The following is a 20,614-nucleotide window of genomic DNA, read 5'->3' as shown; positions in this document are numbered from 1 at the left end:
AGCATTTGCTATATAAATACAATGTCTAGAATATGAGTGTGAAAATGTTTTATATTCTATTGATTTATTTTGTATTTAATAAACAGAAGATTCAGACATAGTATGTTTTAATGCGATTGTTGTAATTGATTACATTTACGTAACTGTGAGGAGAGAGGAAAGAGGAAATAGTAATAAAAGGAATTCCAGATTCACAAAGTCTAAGCCAGGCACCAGCAGTGGGCTACATTTAAACATCATAATTAATTCTCTTAAAAATGTAAAACATTTATCAGTTCATCATGTTTCTGTTTCTGTTAAAACATCAAAATGTTATATAATTGACATGTAACAGGCTCAGCATAGTAGCCAGGTTACACAGGGTGTGAGTGTATGAGTGAGTATAAGTGTGTGTGTTTGTGTGAGAGTATGTGTGTGTGTGAGTATGTGTGTGTTCTTCACAGGCAGGGGGCGGGCCTAGGCTCCAGCCGCAGTTTGATTGGTCGTTTGGGCATAAGCAGGCCCTGAATGTCCATCTCAAAGGGGACCTGGAGACGAATCACAGACCGGGGGGGGGGAGGGGGGGTCAAAGTCATGGCAACAGTCGTCACGGCAGTGGCTGCTGGTGAGCCAGCTCTGACCTGCAGTGTCAGCAGTTGGAGTTTGGACAAACTAGAGTAGGCAGTGTTATCTGATCCACACACACACATCTCTCCTAACCCCCTCCCTCCTCACCCCCTCTCTCCTCACCCCCTCTCTCCTCACCCCCTCTCTCCTCACCCCCTCTCTCTCCTCACCCCTCCCTCCTCACCCCCTCCCTCCTCACCCCCTCTCTCTCCTCACCCCCTCCCTCCTCACCCCTCCCTCCTCACCCCCCCTCTCCTCACCCCCTCACCCCCTCTCTCCTCACCCCCTCTCTCCTCACCCCCTCTCTCTCCTCACCCCCTCCCTCCTCACCCCCTCCCTCCTCACCCCCCCTCTCCTCACCCCCTCTCTCTCCTCACCCCCTCACCCCCTCTCTCCTCACCCCCTCTCTCCTCACTCCCTCTCTCTCCTCACCCCCTCCCTCCTCACCCCCCCTCTCCTCACCCCCTCTCTCTCCTCACCCCCTCCCTCCTCACCCCCCCTCTCCTCACCCCCTTTCTCCTCACCCCCTCCCTCCTCACCCCCCCTCTCCTCTCCCCTTCTCTCCTCACCCCCTCTCTCTCCTCACCCCCTCTCTCCTCACCCCCCCTCTCCTCTCCCCTTCTCTCCTCACCCTCTCTCTCCTCACCCCTCTCTCCTCATCCCCTCTCTCCTCAACCCCTCCCTCACCCCCTCTCTCCTCACCCCCTCTCACCTCTGTCTCCTTGCCGACGGTGAAGCTGTATTTTTGTAGAATCTCCACCAGGGCCAGCTTCATCATGACCAGAGCAAACCTATTCCCTATACAGTTCCTGGGCCCCGCCCCGAAGGGCATGTAGGTGTAAGTGTCGATGCTTTCCTTGTTCTCCTTACTGAACCTGGAGGACGAGAGGAAGAAAAGCCCCATGTATGGTCGTGTGTTTGTATGATTCATAGATGGGGTGTGGTTGTTATATTGTTGTGGTCATGTTGTGGTGGTGTTGTGGTGGTGTTGATGTTGTGGTCATGTTGTGGCTGTGTTGTGGCTGTGTTGTGGTCGTGTTGTGGTCGTGTTGAGGTTGTGTTGTGGTCATGTTGAGGTTGTGTTGTGGTCATGTTGATGTTGTGGTCATGTTGTGGCTGTGTTGTGGTCGTGTTGAGGTTGTGTTGTGGTCATGTTGTGGTCGTGTTGAGGTTGTGTTGTGGTCATGTTGTGGTCGTGTTGTGGTCATGTTGTGGCTGTGTTGTGGTCATGTTGTGGTCATGCTGTGGTCGTGTTGTGGTCATGTTGTGGTCGTGTTGAGGTTGTGCTCCAGTACCTCTCTGGTCTGAACTGGAGCGGTTCAGGCCACAGCTCGGGGTCGCGGTGAAGACACCAGGTGGGAACCATGACAACCATGTCCTTGGGGATGGTGACACCGTTGATCTCCACGGTTGTCTTGGCGACCCTCTCCAGGCGCGGGGCGATGGGATACAGTCTGAGAGACTCACTGATCACAGAGTCCAGATACTCCATCTGCATCAGGGCCTCATACTGCACCTCTACCTGGGAGCACACACATCAACACACACAGTAACACACACATCAACACACACAGTAACACACACATTAACACACACACATTAACACACACACAGTAACACACACATCAACACACACATCAACACACACATCAACACACACATTAACACACACACATTAACACACACATCAACACACACATTAACACACACATCAACACACACATCAACACACACACACATGCCCTATTGAAAAGCTAAATGACTACATGACCTGGTTGGGGAAGATTGCGTCCACTTCGCCCTGAAGGCGTGCCTGCACCTCAGGATGGGTGGCCAGGTTGTAGGCCAGGAAGGTGAGAGAGCTGCTGGTGGTCTCATAGCCCGCAAAGATGAAGATCATCGCCTGAGACAGGATCTCATGATCAGTCAGACCTGGGGAGGGAGAGGGATATATTCTACATCAAATATGTGTTTAAGTGTGTGTGTGTATAAGTGTGTATGTGTGTGCGTCAGTGTTGGGTGTAACACGTTAATTGAGTCTTTTAGTAGTGAGCCCTCAGCATGTAGCTAAAAGTCTAGGAAAGTTGAGGATACTTTTTGCTAGGTAAGTACGAAAACGTCTTAATCTGCTAGACAGGTGGGTTCCCATTTGTTCTTTTGGTGCGCAGTCTCATGAGTCCAATTTACCCGGCGTCATGGAGCCGACCAGCTAAATAGTTATTTAAGACTTGCATGTACAGGCCTACGTAATGTCACATTAAATAATGTATTGAACTCAAGCTTGTGTGATGTGTTGCTGTATTGTTCAGTGGTTTAGGTTTAAGATTATATTACAGTAAGTAAAATAGTCTGGTTCAGTACATAAGTGAACACCATTTTGCTACCATATACCTATCTATAGTTTTGCTTTGTTTTGCTCCTAGATTCAAACCTAATCCTGGTAAATTGTAGAGCTAGCTAACTACTAGACTTCTGCCTGGCATTTTACAACATTATTTATTGATTAAAGAGTTTCTTGATTCAAGCACTTCATGCAAATATTGCTTTTCATTATGGTGGATTATTACCTTGATCCGTCTTGCTGTATAATGAGGATTGATCATGTTATATGCGAGTGACACTGAATATCCAGTTCAATATGTGCTATTGGTGAGGTCCACCCATTAAATGTGCCTTCTGGGCATAAGTGACCAAGGTGAATTGTCTTAGAAATAAAAGACTTTTCCTAATGTAACGCAAAAGTACTCTATATAGTGACTAGTTCTAGTTACTCTCTATAGCAAGTAACTAAGTAACGTAACTAGTTACTTTACAAGGAATGTAACTGTAATTAGTTACTTTCAAAAGTAATGTTACCCAACTCTGGTGTGCGTACCTTTGTGTTGCTTCTCCTCCTTTGAATCACCTTTCTGAGAGTCAATCATCAACTGCAGGAAATCCACCCTGCCCTATGATTACACACACACACACACACACACACACACAGACATATATATATATACAGACACATACATGCACACACACCAGATCAGATTCAGGAGATCAACTAGATCTGCTTTGTATTTTTTTGACCAGAACTAGGACCAGACCAGGACCAGACCAGGACCAGGACTAGTACCAGACCAGGACCAGGACCAGGACCAGGGCCAGGTGAGTACCTGTCTTCCAGTGCTCGCTTGTCTGCTGGACTTGATCTTCTGCAGTGAGGCGTAGAAGAAGTCGGTGACGGAGGTGGGGAAGAAGGAGAACTCCATCTTCTCCAGCAGGGGGCCTGTGAAGGGGAAGAACGCTGGAGGCAGACAGGAATTGTCAGTGTGACAAACAGGAAACAGGAAGTGTCAGTGTGACAAACAGGAAACAGGATGTGGCATCCTGACAAACAGGAAACAGGATGTGCCGGCGTCCTGTATAAGTGATGGTCTTACCTACGAGGAGGAACAGAGGGTTGAAGAGGTCGAACTTCAGCATCTTCTTGATGTTGGTGACAAAGGGATCGCTGGGGTTGTTTAGGGAGTCGAGGTCTACGCTGAACGCTGTGCTGGTCACTACGTCCATGCTGTACGGCCCAAAGAACCTGCAACACAACCATCACATCACCACACACAACCATCACATCACCACACACAACCAAGACATCACCACACACAACCATCACATCACCACACACAACCAACACATCACCACACACAACCAACACATCACCACACACAACCAACACCACACACCATCACACCTGACAGAGGAGGAGGAGACTCACTCTTTAAGCTCGACAGCTTCGTCTTTGTCTACCTTCCTCTTCATGCTGATGACCAGGTTAGCAGAGTGCTGCTTCATGATCCCAAACATCTGGAGGAGCAAGGGGGGGAGGGAGGGAGGGGGGAGGGTTGAGGGGGGAGGGAGGGAGGAGGAGGGGGGAAGGAGGAAGGGGGACGTAGGGAGGAGGGGGGAGGGAGGGAGGGAGGTAGGGGGAGGGAAGAGGAGGGAGGGAGGAAGGGAGGAAAGGGGAGGGAGGAGGGGGGAGGGAGGAGGGGGGGAGGGAGGAAGGGAGGAAAGGGGAGGGAGGAGGGGGGAGGGAGGGAGGAAGAGGGGGGAAGGAGGAAGGGGGAGGTAGGGAGGAGGGGGGAGGGAGGGAGGGAGGGAGGGGGAGGGAAGAGGAGGGAGGGAGGGAGGAAGGGGGAGGGAGGAGGGGGGAGGGAGGAAGGGAGGAAAGGGGAGGGAGGAGGGAGGAAGGAGGGAGGGGGAGGGAGGAGGGGGGGAAGGGAGGAAAGGGGAGGGAGGAGGGAGGAAGGAGGGAGGGGGAGGGAGGAGGGGGGGGAGGGAGGAGGGGGGAGGGAGGAAGGGAGGGAAGGAGGGAGGAGGGGGGAGGGAGGGGCGAGGGAGAGACACATGGAGTGATGAAGAAATGGAGAAAGAAAGTGAGAGAGAGATGGAGAGGGCTTCTTCATAATTCAAAACATCTAGAGGAGGGACAGTAAGTATGTGGGAGGAGCAGGAAGAGCAGGAGGAAGAGCAGGAGGAGCAGGAGGAGCAGGAGGAAGAGCAGGAGGAGCAGGAGGAGCAGGAGGAGGAGCAAGAAGAAGAGCAGGAGGAGCAGTAGGAAGAGCAGGAGGAGCAGGAGGAAGAGCAGGAGGAGCAGGAGGAAGAGCAGGAGGAGCAGGAGGAGGAGCAGGAGGAGCAGGAGGAGCAGGAGGAAGAGCAGGAGGAGCAGGAGGAGCAGGAGGAGCAGGAGGAGCAGGAGGAAGAGCAGGAGGAGCAGGAGGAGAAGCAGGAAGAAGAGCAGGAGGAGCAGGAGGAAGAGCAGGAGGAAGAGCGGAGGAGCAGGAGGAAGAGCAGGAGGAGGAGCAGGAGGAGCAGGAGGAGCAGGAGGAAGAGCAGGAGGAGCAGGAGGAAGAGCAGGAGGAGCAGGAGGAGCAGGAGGAGCAGGAGGAAGAGCAGGAGGAGCAGGAGGAGCAGGAGGAGCAGGAGGAAGAGCAGGAGTGTGTACCTCTTTCAGCCTGCCGCTGGTGAAGGAGGGCGACAGCACGCTGCGTATCCTCTTCCACTGGCCGTCCTCGGCGATGGAGACGGCATCGTACAGGGCCCCATTCAGATGGAAGTTCTAGAACACAGAACATGCACCACGGTTCTAGGGAGAACCCGTGGTGCATGTGTGTGGGTGTGTGTGTGGGTGTGTATGGGTGTCTGTGTGTGGGTGTGTGTGTGTGTGGGTGTGTGTACCCGTCTATTAGTGAAGTGAGAGTAGCACTCCTTGATCAGGATGGTCTTGATCATATCTGTGTCCATGATGCACATCACTGCCTGCCGTCCGTCAAAGATGCTGCACACACACACCAACACACACACACCAACACACACCAACACACATTGTCAATCAGGGTTCTAAATTAACACCCGCCAACCCACCAAATGCGGGTTAAAATTCATTTTGGCGGGTGATGATAAAAACTCATAGCCAGTTTGGCCGGTGATACATGAGGCATTATATGAAGTATACATAAGGCTGTTCTCGGCATGGTTCTCGGTCATTTATCCCCCTCGCAGTACTTCCTGAGTTTCCCATGAACACTGTGCCGTAATGCTACGTGATAACATTTTATACGCCCATTGGCTGCGCACAGTTTGAAGTGAAACCAGTGCGAGAAACCGTGGAAACAAACGGAACGTCCACCAGAAAACATAGAGCATAGAGGATCATAGGAGGTCATAAGAGCTAGCTAGAGTAGTAAAGTAAAAAGTTAACTTAATGTGGCGGTGGTTAGAATAAACTTCCGGGGGCGAAGAGGAACGAGGCAGGGGATGAGGATATTGATAGCACAAGAGAAACGAAGAAAAGAAAATGTTATGCCAAATGGCTGGAGGGTTGGGAACATAGAGTTAATATAACTAGATTAATCTACTCTTGTCTTCCAAGATGGCGTCCCCATTCATTTCTATGAAAAGTGCTCAGTGGCGCATTGAGGCAAGCGAGAGCGCGAGACTGGACACTGCCATCTTTCCACTTCCGTGTCTTCCTGTCTAGCTTTAAACAGTGGCTCTTTTTTTCCTATAGCTCCGAGAGCTCATGTAAATCGGCTATCGGCTAATGTGAACTTTGGTGCTCGTGCCCTGTTAGTATCCGCGAGCACATTTGCAGGCAACTTTCATTGACTAAGCAAATAAATGGGTTGCTAGTTTACCCATTTCGGATTGGTTTCAAACTTAGCAAAAATCGGGCAAAATGGTTCTATGAAAAAGCTAGTAGTATGAGCCAGGTTCGAGAATCAAACAAAAATTATTGGGGGAGATAGTTTTGTAAATGTTGAATGGAGTTAATAGAATAAAAACGACTGGAAGAGTCGGAAACCTAACCGTACATGCAATACCACCTACATCCACCGGGGCCGTTGCTTCAAGCCGAGGGGCGAGGGGTGGGGGCTTGGTCGGGAATGGCTTGTGGGAAGTGTTTGACAATGACAATGTTGTCATGTTTTGTAAGGATTGCCGCATGTAGTCTACGCAAAAGAAAAATGATGTTGCTTACTGACACAGTGTTCTGTAATGTAAATACTGTACTTAATAAAGAGTATATCAGGTCGGTTTAATTAATGCCTGCTTAGGACAAAAACGTTACTGTTTTTTTCATTTGCTTAACTACATGCTCTTATGGTTTCTTCCCTTTAGCACTTATTTTTGGTTGTTCACAATGTGTACTTCTGTTTTTGGCTACCTGCAATGCTTTGAGGCTATCTTGTTGTTATTATCAGTGACCTATGCACTTTGTAAAGCTCTCTCTTGGAAGTCGCTTTGGATAAAAGCGTCTGCTAAATGAATAAATGTAAATGTACTGTAAATGCATGGGCAGGAGTCAATCTCATGACGCGAATTGACGTGCTGAAACCCTGCTGTCAACAACAACTGCAACAGAAAGAGAGAGAGAGATACAGAGAGAGATGGGGGGGGGGGGGGGGGGGGCGATAAGGTAGAAGAATTGAGAGAAAAGAGAGAATGTTACCCCCACACTTTGCCATACTTCTTGAAGCACTCTTCATCAAAGTTTGTGAATCCCTGAGAAGACGGGATGAGGAGGAGGGGAGGCAAGAGGAGGAGAGGTTAGCATTTTAGGGAATGACTGTGTGTGTGTGGTGTGTGTTGTGTGTGTACAGGGTGTCTCAGTCACACCTTCTTATACGCCAGCATGGTGCCTATGAACGGCAGGGGTCTGGGACCCGGGATCCCCAACTTCTTAAACACCCCATATGGCCAGTAGGCATACCTGCCACACACACAGGTGCATGCATGCAATCACGCACACAGAGAGAGCAAAACGAAATATTTTATAAATATTCCGATATTCTGACGGTCTTAACTAGATTTGGAACTGCGCTCATGTTAATGTTAAACCATTACACCAAAATCCAAAATCATTCAGTTTAAATACGACACTTCGTTTTACGTATTAAAAAGTGGTCTTACACTATGAAGAGCGTGATGAACGCGACCAGAAGGGTCCACGTCTCGGTAGACAGGTACAGCAGGTAGCCCATGTCTCGGTTGACCGGTACGTCAGGAATCACTACTCCGGTTTTAACCTCTTTTCTTTCTCTTCTTCCTCTGCCTGTTCTGCGTTTAACCAGCTAGTACAATCCAGTGGGGGTGGAGAGGGTTCTTTTATTCCGGTAGAAGGAGGGAGGGAGGGTGTGTGACGGCGTAGAAGTGTTTCAGAGGTTAAGTGCTAATTCACAGGCGCATAAAAAACGCTCGCACGCAACAAAGGCACCTTCTGAAGCACTTCTACCGGCCGTCTGAAAGCAGAATATCATATATGACCTAGAGGTCATTACAAAAGTAACACGAGATTCTAGTTCACCTAGGAACAGTGCCGCCCATAAGGGGGGAAAAGGGGGGAAAGCTTTCTGGGGCCCAGCCGTGGTGGGGGGGCCCAGCCGCGATGCCAGTAATAATGATGTTCGTCTTAAATATTTTAAGAAATTATAACCAATTTTATTTTGAACTGAAATACTCACCATTACTTAAAAAAGGAAACAAACATTGTATTGTTGCTTTAGTCAAATGTCCAGACCAGCAGCAGCACCAGGATGAGGCCCACCTGTTTCATGATGAATCCCCCACAGGGGCGGTTTTAGGCACGGGCATACCGTACAACATCCGGAAGATCAGGAGATACCTGTCCGAGCACTCCACCCAGCTGCTTGTCCAAGCTCTTGTCCTCTCCAAGTTGGACTACTGCAACTCGCTGCTCGCCGGTCTCCCAGATTGCGCAACCCACCCTCTTCAGAGGATTCAGAACGCAGCGGCCCGCCTGGTCTACAATCTACCCAGACGCTCCCACGTTACCCCGCTCCTCATCTCCCTCCACTGGCTACCCATCAACGCCCGTATCAGATTCAAGACCCTGGTACTGACCTTCCGAGCAGTGAATGGGACTGCACCCGACTACATCAAGTCTCTCCTGCAGCCTTACCCCCCCACCCGCCACCTACGGTCTTCTTCAGACAACCGCCTGGTGGTCCCACCGCTCAAGACCGCCCGGTCCCAACACAAGCTCTTCTCCTGCCTGGCTCCCCAGTGGTGGAATCAACTCCCCACCTCCATCAGAGACACAGACTGTCTCTCAACCTTCAAGAGAAGGCTCAAGATGCACTTGTTCCGGGAGTACAACGGTACTTAGGAATGGTTTGCTGAACCCAATGCTAGTTTCCTCAAGGATCACAATGACTCTTGCTTTGACTGTTGCTCTTGTTGGTTAGTGGTAGCTGATCTAAACTGTTGTATTCTATTTTAGTTAATCCTATTTTTTATTGCTTTCCTACAGGTACACTTGCACTTAGAGATTCATGTTGTGTAATTGTAACTTGTTTAACTACATGCTCTTATGGTTTCTTCCCTTTGGCACTTATTTTTTGGTTGTTCACAATGTGTACTTCTTGTTTTTGGCTACCCGCAATGCTTTGGGGGCTATCTTGTTGTTATTATCAGGGACCTATGCACTTTGTAAAGCTCTCTCTTGGAAGTCGCTTTGGATAAAAGCGTCTGTTAAATGAATAAATGTAAATGTAAATACCGGGCAGCCGGCTGTCGCGGGGCGGCCGACGGGGTAGGGGGCGGCACAGATTTCTTCCTCGGGGGGGGGGGGGATAAGTGAAAAACTCGACCGGGGCGCAAAATGCGCTAGGACCGCCACTGACCCCCGTCTCTCCTAAAAATGGTTTGAGTCTTTTTTTGTTTAGCGATGTCATTTACTGATCTAAGGTTAAGCTCATACTAATATCAGATCAGACTACATTTCGTTGCTATGACAGGACCTGTTCAGAAATCGGGATATCAGAAAAGAAAAGGAGAGAGCTAGCAAGGGCATTACCCCCAAATAAAAGTAATTAAAAAAATTCCAGTCAACTTCGAAGATGCTCCCTGCCAGGCTGCAGAGACGAGCAGCAGTAGGTCCTTCAGTAAACTCCAAATCATAAAAATGACTTGCCCTCCACAATGAGCCAGTAAAGGCTCAATCACAATACTTGCCATTGAGTGTAAAATGGCTAAACAAATTTACTTCAAATAGCCTACATTATGAAAGACTTAGCATCCAGAAAGACAAGGAAGATAGCTGTATAATAGGCAAAGATGAAGGCAGGTAAATTGCATTTTATACTAGAACATGTGGTGTGAGTGTAGCAGATCTCAGTGTGTCAAATTGTAATTTTTATGTGTGTGTGTGTGTCTGGCCCAGCGCCACACAAGTTGTCAAGGCCTCTCAGTTATATTAAAGTAAAGACCTGTTAGGGGGGGCCCATTCACTGGACCTTTTCAGGGGCCCGGCCCTGCCTAGCAAGTTTATCCAGTTAGGAAAAACAAGTGGACTGGTTACGTAACACGCACACACACGTGCCTCTGACAAACAATGTGTCAAGAGAGAGATGAGAGGGGGTGGGGGTGAACTTCACCTTAGTGAGAGGGCGTTGCCCCTGGTAACGAGGTGTGCGAGTCATGCATGTTCTCATGCATTGCCAGTTCTTTATTTCATCATAAACTATTGCAAGAGACGGAAACAACAGCAAGCTCCCTTTTTGGATTGCTAGCTGACTGGTTAAAGGCTAGCTAAGGTTGCTAGCTGACTGGTTAAAGGCTAGCTAAGGTTGCTAGCTGACTGGTTAAAGGCTAGCTAAGGTTGCTAGCTGAATGGTAGCTAAGGCTAGCTAAGGTTGCTAGCTGACTGGTAACTAAGGCTAGCTAAGGTTGCTAGCTGACTGGTAGCTAAGGCACTAGACTTGTTTCAGGCATGTAGAGCAAGCAAAGTGGTTAACAGCTTTTTATCAGAATCTGAAGTTTTTTTATTGCCATGTAAGTTAACACCAAGACAGAATTTATTGTGGCAGGAAAGTGCAAACAATAAACATATATGGATCTTAATTTAAAAAAAAATATGGAAACGTTAGAATGTATAAATAAAATGTAAAAAGTCTAATACTAAAGAGCTAATACAACTTATATACAACAGATGGCAATAACACCATCTTTATCAGGACTGCACACAGCTACACACACACCTGGACATTGGACTTTGAGTATGAGAAATGTTGGCCATACCACAATTAAGATCAAGGGTTAATATAATTCACTTATCTGGTAGTAAAAAACAGGCGACGTGTGTCAGATCCTCAGAATACAGGCTTTGTTCATCCACCAACCCAAACATGTCGTCTGTCTTCCAAACACGCTCCTTTAGCAGACCACTAAAAGGTAATCTCACTAAAGGAATATATCCTGCAGGTATCTAAGGGTTCATTTCCAAGAATAATACAAAACTGATTTCAAAAGTTCCTTCAATGGGCGACACCCAGAGGAAGTCTGTCAGAGGTAGAACGAGGCCCGAAAGTCTCTCTCCCAGGTCCTCTCTCTCTCCTCTCTCCTCTGGTTCTCCTCCTTCCTCCTCCCCCCCTCCCCCATCCTCCTCTCCCCCTCCCTGGGTGGCTGTGTGACAGCCCGAGTGTCCTGGGACAGGAAGTGAGTGACGCGGGGGCGTTTCGGGGGTCCGAACCCCAAACCCTTCTGGTCTCTCTTCAGCACGGTGCCAACAGGCTGCGTGGCCCCGCCCCCCTCGGGACCTAGCCCCGCCCCCGGAGTCCAGCCGCTCCGCAGCATCATCCTGGGGGGGAGAGGGGGGGGGGGAAGGGGTAGAAGAGAGGGTGACAGTTTGTTAAAAGACACCAACAGACCCCCCTCCCCACATGATGAGGTGAGCGCCATGGCGTGGCCTACCTGTAGGGGGTGCTTGAGGGAGGCAGGCAGTAGTGGGGGCGCGGGGGGGGCCTGCGGAGGCTGAACTGGTGCAGGGTGGAGGACAGGTGGGCTTCAGGGGGACAGCTGTACTGGGAACCACAAACACCACACCACTGGGACTGGGCCTGTCTGGGTGGAGTAGAGTACAGCAGAATAGAGTATCTGTTCATCATCATCATCTCCACAGCTCTAGACCAATATCACGAAGAGGAAGCTGAGTGGAGCCAATAAGGAGTGTCCTCCTGGTGTTCATCACTCACACTACAGGCCGCCCCAATCCTCTCCTTCCCCTCACCTGCTATTTCCTCCTCCCTCCGCCTCCTCCTCCGTCCGTCTCCCGTGTGTCTCCAACTCCTCCACCACCCCCGCGTGCCCCGCCCTCTCTGCCAGCTCCCTGGCGTCCCGCCCCTGCGTGTCGACCACGCCCACCCACGCTGCCCCTCGCTGCAGGAGCAGCTTAACCGCGGCGCGCTGCCCCGCCCCGCTGGCGCACATCAGGGCTGTCCAGAAGAAGGAATCCTGAAAGTTAACGTCCACGCCGCCGTCTAGCAGCGCCCGCAGCCCGGACAGGTCGCCTTCCTGGGCGTGCCGGAGCAGCTGGAGACCCTGGAGCTCCGTGGGTGCGGACGCTTGGATTCTCAATTCTCTCCTCTCGCTTTCTCGTCTTTCCCCCTCTCTCCTCCTCCTCCTCCGCTCTCTGGCTCCGTCGCCCCCCCGCTGCTCCCCTGCTCCTGGCCTCGCTCCTTCTCTCCTCTCCTCTCCTCCATTCCTCTCTTCAATCAGTGTCTGGTAGAAGCGGCGAGCTTCGTCACCATTCAGCGCGTGGCTGGGTTTTGACCGTCTCGTCTCCTCGTGACTCCAGCGGTGCTCCTCTTCGCGAGCCGGGGTGAAGTAATCTAACGCACTCATGGTTGGGACAGTTTCCCCGGCAACACCGATTGTCTGTTCCAACCTAGACAGCGCACATTACACTACGCTGAATTACACGGATAATTATTGTAAAGAAGACCTTGCGCCGCTACACCGTTCCATGTTATCCTCAAAATCAATCCTCATAGCCTTTAGCTTAGCATAGCAGGAAATTCCACTAAGGGTGGAAAGTATGATCACTTTATCTTCGGAGCGATTTTTTGAAAAGTTATTAACAGTTACACTTCGTATATCGAATTTAGTAGCAAAGAGTTCATTTCCAGTTATAAAACAAACGTAAATTACAAATTCGTACGTATTGAGACCGCTTTGTTGACGTTAGAGCTTACCGTCCTCTAATGATGACGTCGAATAGAATATTCGACTACACACCGCCATCTGGTGGTTGCGTGGTACTACTGTCGACACACAGCTAAATTTAGATTTTCATAGTTTACTATTTGTAATTGTAGCTAATTGTCCTTAGCTAATTATCACTAGGAAAAGACAGTGTCTCAACCTTATACAACCCACTTCTGCACACATGCAATGCAACCAGTAAGAAACCACGCATTCAATCTTAAGAAATGTTGGGTTCAACAAGGATCATTTAATCTGAATCACACAAGGCATATGGAACTCACATGAGAGAGAGAGAGAGAGAGAGGGAGAGAGAGAGAGAGAGAGAGAGGGATAGAGAGAGACAGAGAGAGAGAGAGAGAGGGGTTGGGTCTGTGAGTGAGAGTTCAGTCCCTCTCTTTCTCCCTGCATCTCTCCTTCTCCTCTGAGTTTGTGTGAAGGGTAGAATGTGTATGTATGTCCATGTTGAGGAGTGTGTGTTGTGTAGAGGTTGTGTGTACATAGAGGTGTGTGAGTGTGTGAGATTCACTATCTACTGTAACAGCACAGACAGAACTAAACAGCAGTAGAAAGTGTCTGTACAAAATCCATCCTAAAAATATACACTTACAGCCAGGGACACACAGCATCATGGGACTGGACCAGGTGCCACACACACACACACACACACACACACACACACACACACACACACACACACACACACACACACACACACACACACACACACACACACACACACACACACACACATCATTCTGCATACAAACTCAAAAACATCCCCTGTGTTTGTAAACACTATTTCTTTTTCCCTGTCAAGCAAACATACAACATCATCTAAGTGCTCATGAGTTGCCCTCCAGCCTCCAGCCTCCAGCCTCCAGGCCTCCAGGCCTCCCTCCACCCCAAACCTGTGATGATTGTTCATCTTCCTTCTTCAGTGTGTTCTCTACAGCTGGTCAGATCAGTGTGTATGTGCGAACACAGTGACATCACAAGTGTTTTAGGAGGTACACACTAGTTGGCACAGCGATAAACAAGGTGATTGTGTCGAGAGGGAGAGGGAGTTGGGTCATAAGTTCATTTAAATGTTCATCTTTTCTTGTCTTCTTTGACTCCCTTTCTCCTCGTCCTCGTTCAGCATAATGTTTCGTCACAGTAGGTCTTTCTGCCCTCTATCCTCCATGCTGGTGTGTCTGTGTGTGCAGATGACCGTGTGTGTTCACTTCCAAAGGAAGGGTGTGTGTTGACAAAACGTGTCTGCATAATAGCGTGTGCGCGTGTGTGTGTATGTGTGCGTGCGTGTGTGCGTCAGACGAAAGAGGAGAACCCTGTGACAGGAGTGCGTGACCCTGGGGGGGGGTTGTTGAGGGGGTGTGTGTGTGCAGGCTGGCCCCCCGGGGTGTAGGCCCCCCCGCTGGGGTGCTGGGTGACCACGGTGGGGTAGTCCTGCTCCAGCTGGGGCCCCTGCTGGCCCCGCGCGCGCTTCCACGAGTTGAAGTAGGTGGGGTCGCTCATGTAGTGGTTCACAAACGAGTGTTTAGGAGGGTCGTCCTCGTAGTCACTGTCTGAGAGCTGGGGGGGAGGGGGGGGGGAGAGTGAGCAGAGGTGTGTGTATGTGTGTGTGTATGTGGGTGTGTGTGTGTGTGTACCTCAGAGCCAGACAGCTCAGCAGCCTTCTCCGTCAGCATGGTGCTCTCTGTGAGCACAGCTCCGTTATAGGTGACGTCTTCATCTGAGTAGTGGAGCCCTCCAGGGCTGGGTCTAGGGGGGGACCTAACACACACACACAGCTTTAGTACATACCCCTCTCCCCTCCCCTCTCCTCCCCTCTCCTCTTCTACCTGGTTCCGTTCTTCTTCAGGAAGGAGTTCTTGGTGTTCAGACTGCGGCTGTTCAGTTCCAGGGAGGTGAAGCCTCCGTTGTCGAGGGTTACCGACTCCTCAGCCGTCTGGATGTGCTTTCCTGCTGGGGGGAGGAGGAGGGGGGGAGGGGAGCAGGGGGGAGGAGGGGAGGGAGGGTGAGGAGGAGGGGGGTGGAGGAAGACAAGGAGCAATCAGAGAGCACCTCCTGTCTATGGTTTAAAGTTTCATAGATTTATAACACAGACAACAGAGCACCTTTTAAAGACACAGGTCTCCCCTCCTTCCCCCTCCACCTCCCTTCTCCTCCCCGCATAACAGCACCTCTGGCCTGGTGTGTGCCAGGTTTACCGTAGCAACGTCAGTTTCAAGCGGTGTCCTAACACGACCTGTACTTGGCAGGGTGATGAGTTGGCTATTGACTTTGGCAGAGATCTCCCATAGACAGATGTCCCTTCCCACCCACACACACACACACACACACCGTTGGTGGAGCAGGAGCGGTCCTTGTGGCTGTGTCCGTGCAGCAGCAGGGTGCAGACCAGCAGCAGCACCAGGATGAGGCCCACCAGGGCCAGCACCAGCAGGAACCACCACTGCTCATAGAAGGGCCGCTCCGCCAGGACTGAACAGGGGGGGGGAGACATGCTTTAACATGTTGGATGTGGAAAACTAAGTTTAACTAAACTAAACTTTTGATCGTCAATGTTTCTAAACGTATTTTTCGAAAATATGTTTCTTGTTGCCTTGTGCCTCGATCCATGGTAGCTTTGCAGACAACCTTACGTTTGTTTTGTGTGATAGCCTAGCTTCTTTGTTTATTTTTTACAAATATATCCCCCCAAAATATTTTCAGCCTTTACCCAAAAAACGTTTAAACCTTTCCCCCAATTTTTTTTCAACCTTTCGTACCTTTTTTCCCAAAAATGTTTTTCACACAACACAAAAGTTTCAAGTTTTTTCAAAACCACCACTAGGGGGCAGCACAGTCCTGAGGTTCTTCTGATCACACGTTCACCACCAGGGCAGACAGCTGTGTGTGTGAGAGAGAGAGTGTGTAGCTGTGTGTGTGAGAGAGAGCGTGTGTAACTGTGTGTGTGAGAGAGAGAGTGTGTAACTGTGTGTGTGAGAGAGAGAGTGTGTAACTGTGTGTGTGATTACCTGCGAGGGCCGCGGAGGGTGAGCTGGGCTCTCCGTAACCGTAGCGATTAACAGCAATGACACGAAACTCGTATCCGACCCCTGATCTCAGCCGGTCCATCGCCACGGAAACAGTCCTGCTGCTAGGGGGGAGGAGCCTGACGAAGGAGTCCCACACCCCCTCATCTAGAGGAGAGAGGAGTGGAGAAAAGGTTTTTAAAAAATCCAGTAAAAATTTAACAGGAAGTAGATGGAGAGGACAGGAAGAGTCTTCCTTACCTGAGGGGCGTGCCTCAATGACATAACCTATGATAGGTCCCGCCCCCTTATTGCCCTCCAACCAGTGGATGGTGAGAGCTGAGGAGGTCCTGGTGATTGACATCTCCAGGGGCGAACCAGGGGTGCCTACACAGGGGAGGAGGTGGTCAGTCAACACACACACACACACACACACTACCCAAGACACACTAGCCAACACACACACACACACTACCCAAGACACACTAGCCAACACACACACACACTACCCAAGACACACTAGCCAACACACACACACACACTACCCAAGACACACTAGCCAACACACACACACAACCCAAGACACACTAGCCAACACACACACACACACAACCCAAGACACACTAGCCAACACACACACACACACACACTACCCAAGACACACTAGCCAACACACACACACAACCCAAGACACACTAGCCAACACACACACACACACAACCCAAGACACACTAGCCAACACACACACACACACAACCCAAGACACACTAGCCAACACACACACACACTACCCAAGACACACTAGCCAACACACACACGCACACAACCCAAGACACACTAGCCAACACACACACGCACACAACCCAAGACACACTAGCCAACACACACACACACACAACCAAAGACACACTAGCCAACACACACACACACACACACACAACCCAAGACACACTAGCCAACACACACACACACACTACCCAAGACACACTAGCCAACACACACACACTGCTCAAGACACACTAGCCAACACACACACACTGCTCAAGACACACTAGCCAACACACACACACTGCTCAAGACACACTAGCCAACACACACACACACTACCCAAGACACACTAGCCAACACACACACACTGCTCAAGACACACTAGCCAACACACACACACTGCTCAAGACACACTAGCCAACACACACACACACTACCCAAGACACACTAGCCAACACACACACACACACTACCCAAGACACACTAGCCAACACACACACACTGCTCAAGACACACTAGCCAACACACACACACTGCTCAAGACACACTAGCCAACACACACACACACACAACCCAAGACACACTAGCCAACACACACACACACACAACCCAAGACACACTAGCCAACACACACACACACACAACCCAAGACACACTAGCCAACACACACACACACACTACCCAAGACACACTAGCCAACACACACACACACACTACCCAAGACACACTAGCCAACACACACACACACACTACCCAAGACACACTAGCCAACACACACACACACACTACCCAAGACACACTAGCCAACACACACACACACACTACCCAAGACACACTAGCCAACACACACACACTGCTCAAGACACACTAGCCAACACACACACACTGCTCAAGACACACTAGCCAACACACACACACACTACCCAAGACACACTAGCCAACACACACACACACACTACCCAAGACACACTAGCCAACACACACACACACACTACCCAAGACACACTAGCCAACACACACACACTACCCAAGACACACTAGCCAACACACACACACTGCCCAATACACACTAGCCAACACACACACACTACCCAAGACACACTAGCCAACACACACACACCACATCACCCCCCTCACCGTTGAGGGGCTGGGAGGTGAGGTTGGCGAGGAGGGGGGGGCCGTAGTGGACGGTCCGAGCCTGGATGCTGAAGCTGTAGGCCACGCCTCTGCTGAGCTCTCTGACATGCAGCCAACGCTGCCAGCTGCCCTTCACCTCCACTGTCACCTGCCTGGTCACCCCTGCTCTCACACACACACACACACACACACACAGCCGGGAGTGGATGACACAATGTGACTGTTTTTGTGTGTTTATGTGTGTACCGTGGACAGGAGGTGTGGGCTGGTACACCCCCCTGTACCTGTGGTGTGTGTGTGGTGTGTGTGTTTATGTGTGTGTGTGTACCGTGGACAGGAGGTGTGGGCTGGTACACCCCCCTGTACCTGTGGTGTGTGTGTGGTGTGTGTGTTTATGTGTGTGTGTGTGTGTACCGTGGACAGGAGCTGTGGGCTGGTACACCACCCTGTACCCCTCCAGCAGCCCGTTGGGGGAGGCTGGGGCCCCCCAGGACACGTTGGCGCTCCATCCTGTCACCTCAGAGAAGGACAGGAAGCTGGGCTGGCTGGGGGCTGGGGGGATGAAGGGTATTCAAGGTGAAGAGATTGAACAGAATAACCCTGTCGCACCTGGTCCTAGCCCCCTGTCCTACCTGTCTGCAGGGTCCTAGCCCCTGTCCTACCTGTCTGCAGGGTCCTAGCCCCTGTCCTACCTTGTCCTAGCCCCTGTCCTACCTGTCTGCAGGGTCTTAGCCCCTGTCCTACCTGTCTGCAGGGTCCTAGCCTCCTGTCCTACCTGTCTGCAGGGTCCTAGCCCCCTGTCCTACCTGTCTGCAGGGTCCTAGCCCCTGTCCTACCTGTCTGCAGGGTCCTAGCCCCCTGTCCTACCTGTCTGCAGGGTCCTAGCCCCTGTCCTACCTGTCTGCAGGGTCCTAGCCCCCTGTCCTACCTGTCTGCAGGGTCCTAGCCCCTGTCCTACCTGTCTGCAGGGTCCTAGCCCCTGTCCTACCTTGTCCTAGCCCCTGTCCTACCTGTCTGCAGGGTCTTAGCCCCTGTCCTACCTGTCTGCAGGGTCCTAGCCTCCTGTCCTACCTGTCTGCAGGGTCCTAGCCCCCTGTCCTACCTGTCTGCAGGGTCCTAGCCCCTGTCCTACCTGTCTGCAGGGTCCTAGCCCCCTGTCCTACCTGTCTGCAGGGTCCTAGCCCCCTGTCCTACCTGTCTGCAGGGTCCTAGCCCCTGTCCTACCTGTCTGCAGGGTCCTAGCCCCCTGTCCTACCTGTCTGCAGGGTCTTAGTCCCCTGTCCTACCTGTCTGCAGGGTCCTAGCCCTTGCCCTACCTGTCTGCAGGGTCCTAGCCCCCTGGGGCTCGCTGGCTGGCCCGTCCCCAGCCTTGGTGAAGGCGGTGAGGGTGAGCAGGTGGGCTGTGTAGCTGGTCAGGTTGCCCAGGCGCAGGCTAGTCTCTGGGACGAACACCACCTGCACCTTCTCAGTCTGATTCTGCTGCTCCCTCTGCCAGTAGTGGACCTGAGGCACAGGAAGCAGGAAGTCATGCTGCTGATCTGCAGCTGAGGAACCCTGGAGAGAAGGTTCTAGAGCTAATGTAGCAGTGTTCTCAGTGTTCCAGAGTTCAGATTTACCCACACTTCAAGAGTTCATGACAGAGAAGAAATAATTAAACATCCTCCATTTCTCTCTTCCTTAATCTCCCTCTCTCTCTCTGCTGGGTGGGTGCTCCCTCGCCCCACTCCTCTAATCAAAATTCTACTCAGAGCCCTCTCTCTCTCTCTCTCTCTCTCTCTCTCTCTCTCTCTCTCTCTCCTTGTTCTGTTACGCAAATATGACATTCTCTCTTTCCTCTCCTTTCCTCTCCTCCTCCTGCAGAACAGATAACCTTGTGTTTGATGTTCTTACTGCTGGAGGGGAGGAGGGAGGGAGAAAGAGATGGAGGAGAGAGGGAGCGAGATGGAGGAGAGGGAGAGAGGGGAGAGCATAATATCCAGCAGTATAACTAGACCCATTTCTTTAAGCAAGTTCATGTTCTTTACTCAACTCATGTTAAGTAGTAGAGGAGACTGTGCAGACTGGGTGTGTGTGTGTGTGTGTGAGAGCACCTTGTATCCCAGGATGTGTCCGTTCTGGGTGTGTGTGGGGCGGGGGCTCCCAGGAGAGCTGCAGACAGCCAGGACCTGCTGGGACAACACTGATGGACTGGGGGGGGAGGGAGGGGGCTGGGGGGGGAGGGAGGGAGGGAGAGGGGGGGAGGAGGAGAGAGGGGGGAGGAAGAGAGAGGGAGAGGAGGAAGAGAGGGGGGGAGGAAGAGAGAGGGGGGGGAGGAGGAGAGAGGGGGGGAGGAAGAGAGAGGGGGAGGAGGAAGAGAGGGGGGGAGGAGGAAGAGAGGGGGGGGAGGAGGAGAGAGGGGGGGGAGGAAGAGAGAGGGGGGAGGAGGAAGAGAGGGGGGGAGGAGGAAGAGAGAGGGGGGGAGGAAGAGAGGGAGAGGAGGAAGAGAGGGGGGAGGTGGAGGAAGAGAGAGGGGGGGGGAGGAAGAGAGGGGGAGGAGAGAG

General features: G+C 51.2%; 3 protein-coding genes across 6 annotated transcripts; all 3 read right to left on the bottom strand.

The window, feature by feature from the left end:
• Nucleotides 1-45: 45 nt before the first annotated feature.
• LOC124464936 (cytochrome P450 3A30) lies at nt 46-8,348 on the bottom strand. Of its 4 annotated transcripts, none has more exons than XM_047016865.1 (13): nt 8,059-8,348; nt 7,765-7,858; nt 7,431-7,500; nt 5,824-5,951; nt 5,591-5,704; nt 4,364-4,452; nt 4,032-4,180; nt 3,765-3,895; nt 3,482-3,554; nt 2,378-2,538; nt 1,902-2,128; nt 1,319-1,481; nt 46-527 (listed from the first exon to the last, which is right to left on the bottom strand). In XM_047016865.1, exons 1-13 carry the CDS (start codon nt 8,127-8,129, stop codon nt 438-440), a joined length of 1,560 nt encoding a protein of 519 aa, XP_046872821.1. In that variant the 5' UTR covers nt 8,130-8,348; the 3' UTR covers nt 46-437. The 4 variants fall into 4 exon arrangements, with proteins under 4 accessions (XP_046872821.1, XP_046872822.1, XP_046872824.1 ...); XM_047016866.1 differs by lacking the exon at nt 7,431-7,500 and adding an exon at nt 7,598-7,650 and having other exon boundaries at nt 5,824-5,923; nt 8,059-8,342; XM_047016868.1 differs by lacking the exon at nt 7,431-7,500 and having other exon boundaries at nt 5,824-5,923; nt 8,059-8,334.
• Nucleotides 8,349-10,907: 2,559 nt separating this feature from the next.
• gpank1 (G patch domain and ankyrin repeats 1) lies at nt 10,908-13,159 on the bottom strand. Its single transcript, XM_047016870.1, has 4 exons — nt 13,140-13,159; nt 12,176-12,832; nt 11,860-12,009; nt 10,908-11,746 (listed from the first exon to the last, which is right to left on the bottom strand). The coding sequence occupies exons 2-4, from the start codon at nt 12,787-12,789 to the stop codon at nt 11,452-11,454; spliced, it is 1,059 nt and encodes a 352-aa protein (XP_046872826.1). The 5' UTR covers nt 12,790-12,832; nt 13,140-13,159; the 3' UTR covers nt 10,908-11,451.
• A 439-nt stretch (nt 13,160-13,598) lies between these two features.
• Nucleotides 13,599-20,281, bottom strand: LOC124464937 (protein sidekick-1-like; the record flags this gene model as incomplete). Its single annotated transcript, XM_047016869.1, is given in 11 exon segments — nt 13,599-14,724; nt 14,802-14,925; nt 14,994-15,114; nt 15,496-15,636; nt 16,173-16,337; nt 16,431-16,556; nt 18,075-18,236; nt 18,489-18,626; nt 19,391-19,577; nt 20,165-20,203; nt 20,205-20,281. Coding segments are annotated over 11 exon segments (1,544 nt in total), but the record flags the coding sequence as incomplete, so codon positions are not given.
• Nucleotides 20,282-20,614: the final 333 nt, after the last annotated feature.

The sequence above is a fragment of the Hypomesus transpacificus genome, unplaced genomic scaffold (genome assembly GCF_021917145.1).
Source record: "Hypomesus transpacificus isolate Combined female unplaced genomic scaffold, fHypTra1 scaffold_421, whole genome shotgun sequence".
Classification (NCBI taxonomy): Eukaryota; Metazoa; Chordata; class Actinopteri; order Osmeriformes; family Osmeridae; genus Hypomesus; species Hypomesus transpacificus.
The sequence above is the reverse complement of the archived record's forward strand: the minus strand, read 5'-3'. Positions and strand labels throughout refer to the sequence as shown.

Excerpts from the sequence above, each read along its gene's own strand:
- LOC124464936 (XM_047016865.1), bottom strand. The coding sequence starts at position 8,129 with ATGGGCTACCTGCTGTACCTGTCTACCGAGACGTGGACCCTTCTGGTC. Across the intron at positions 7,859-8,058 it reads TTCATCACGCTCTTCATAGT|GTATGCCTACTGGCCATATG; the intron begins GTAAGACCACTT and ends TGTGTGTGGCAG. Across the intron at positions 2,539-3,481 it reads GGAGGAGAAGCAACACAAAG|GTCTGACTGATCATGAGATC; the intron begins GTACGCACACCA and ends CTCCCTCCCCAG.
- gpank1 (XM_047016870.1), bottom strand. The coding sequence starts at position 12,789 with ATGAGTGCGTTAGATTACTTCACCCCGGCTCGCGAAGAGGAGCACCGC. Across the intron at positions 12,010-12,175 it reads GAGGGAGGAGGAAATAGCAG|ACAGGCCCAGTCCCAGTGGT; the intron begins GTGAGGGGAAGG and ends TACTCCACCCAG. Across the intron at positions 11,747-11,859 it reads CCCTCAAGCACCCCCTACAG|GATGATGCTGCGGAGCGGCT; the intron begins GTAGGCCACGCC and ends TCTCCCCCCCAG.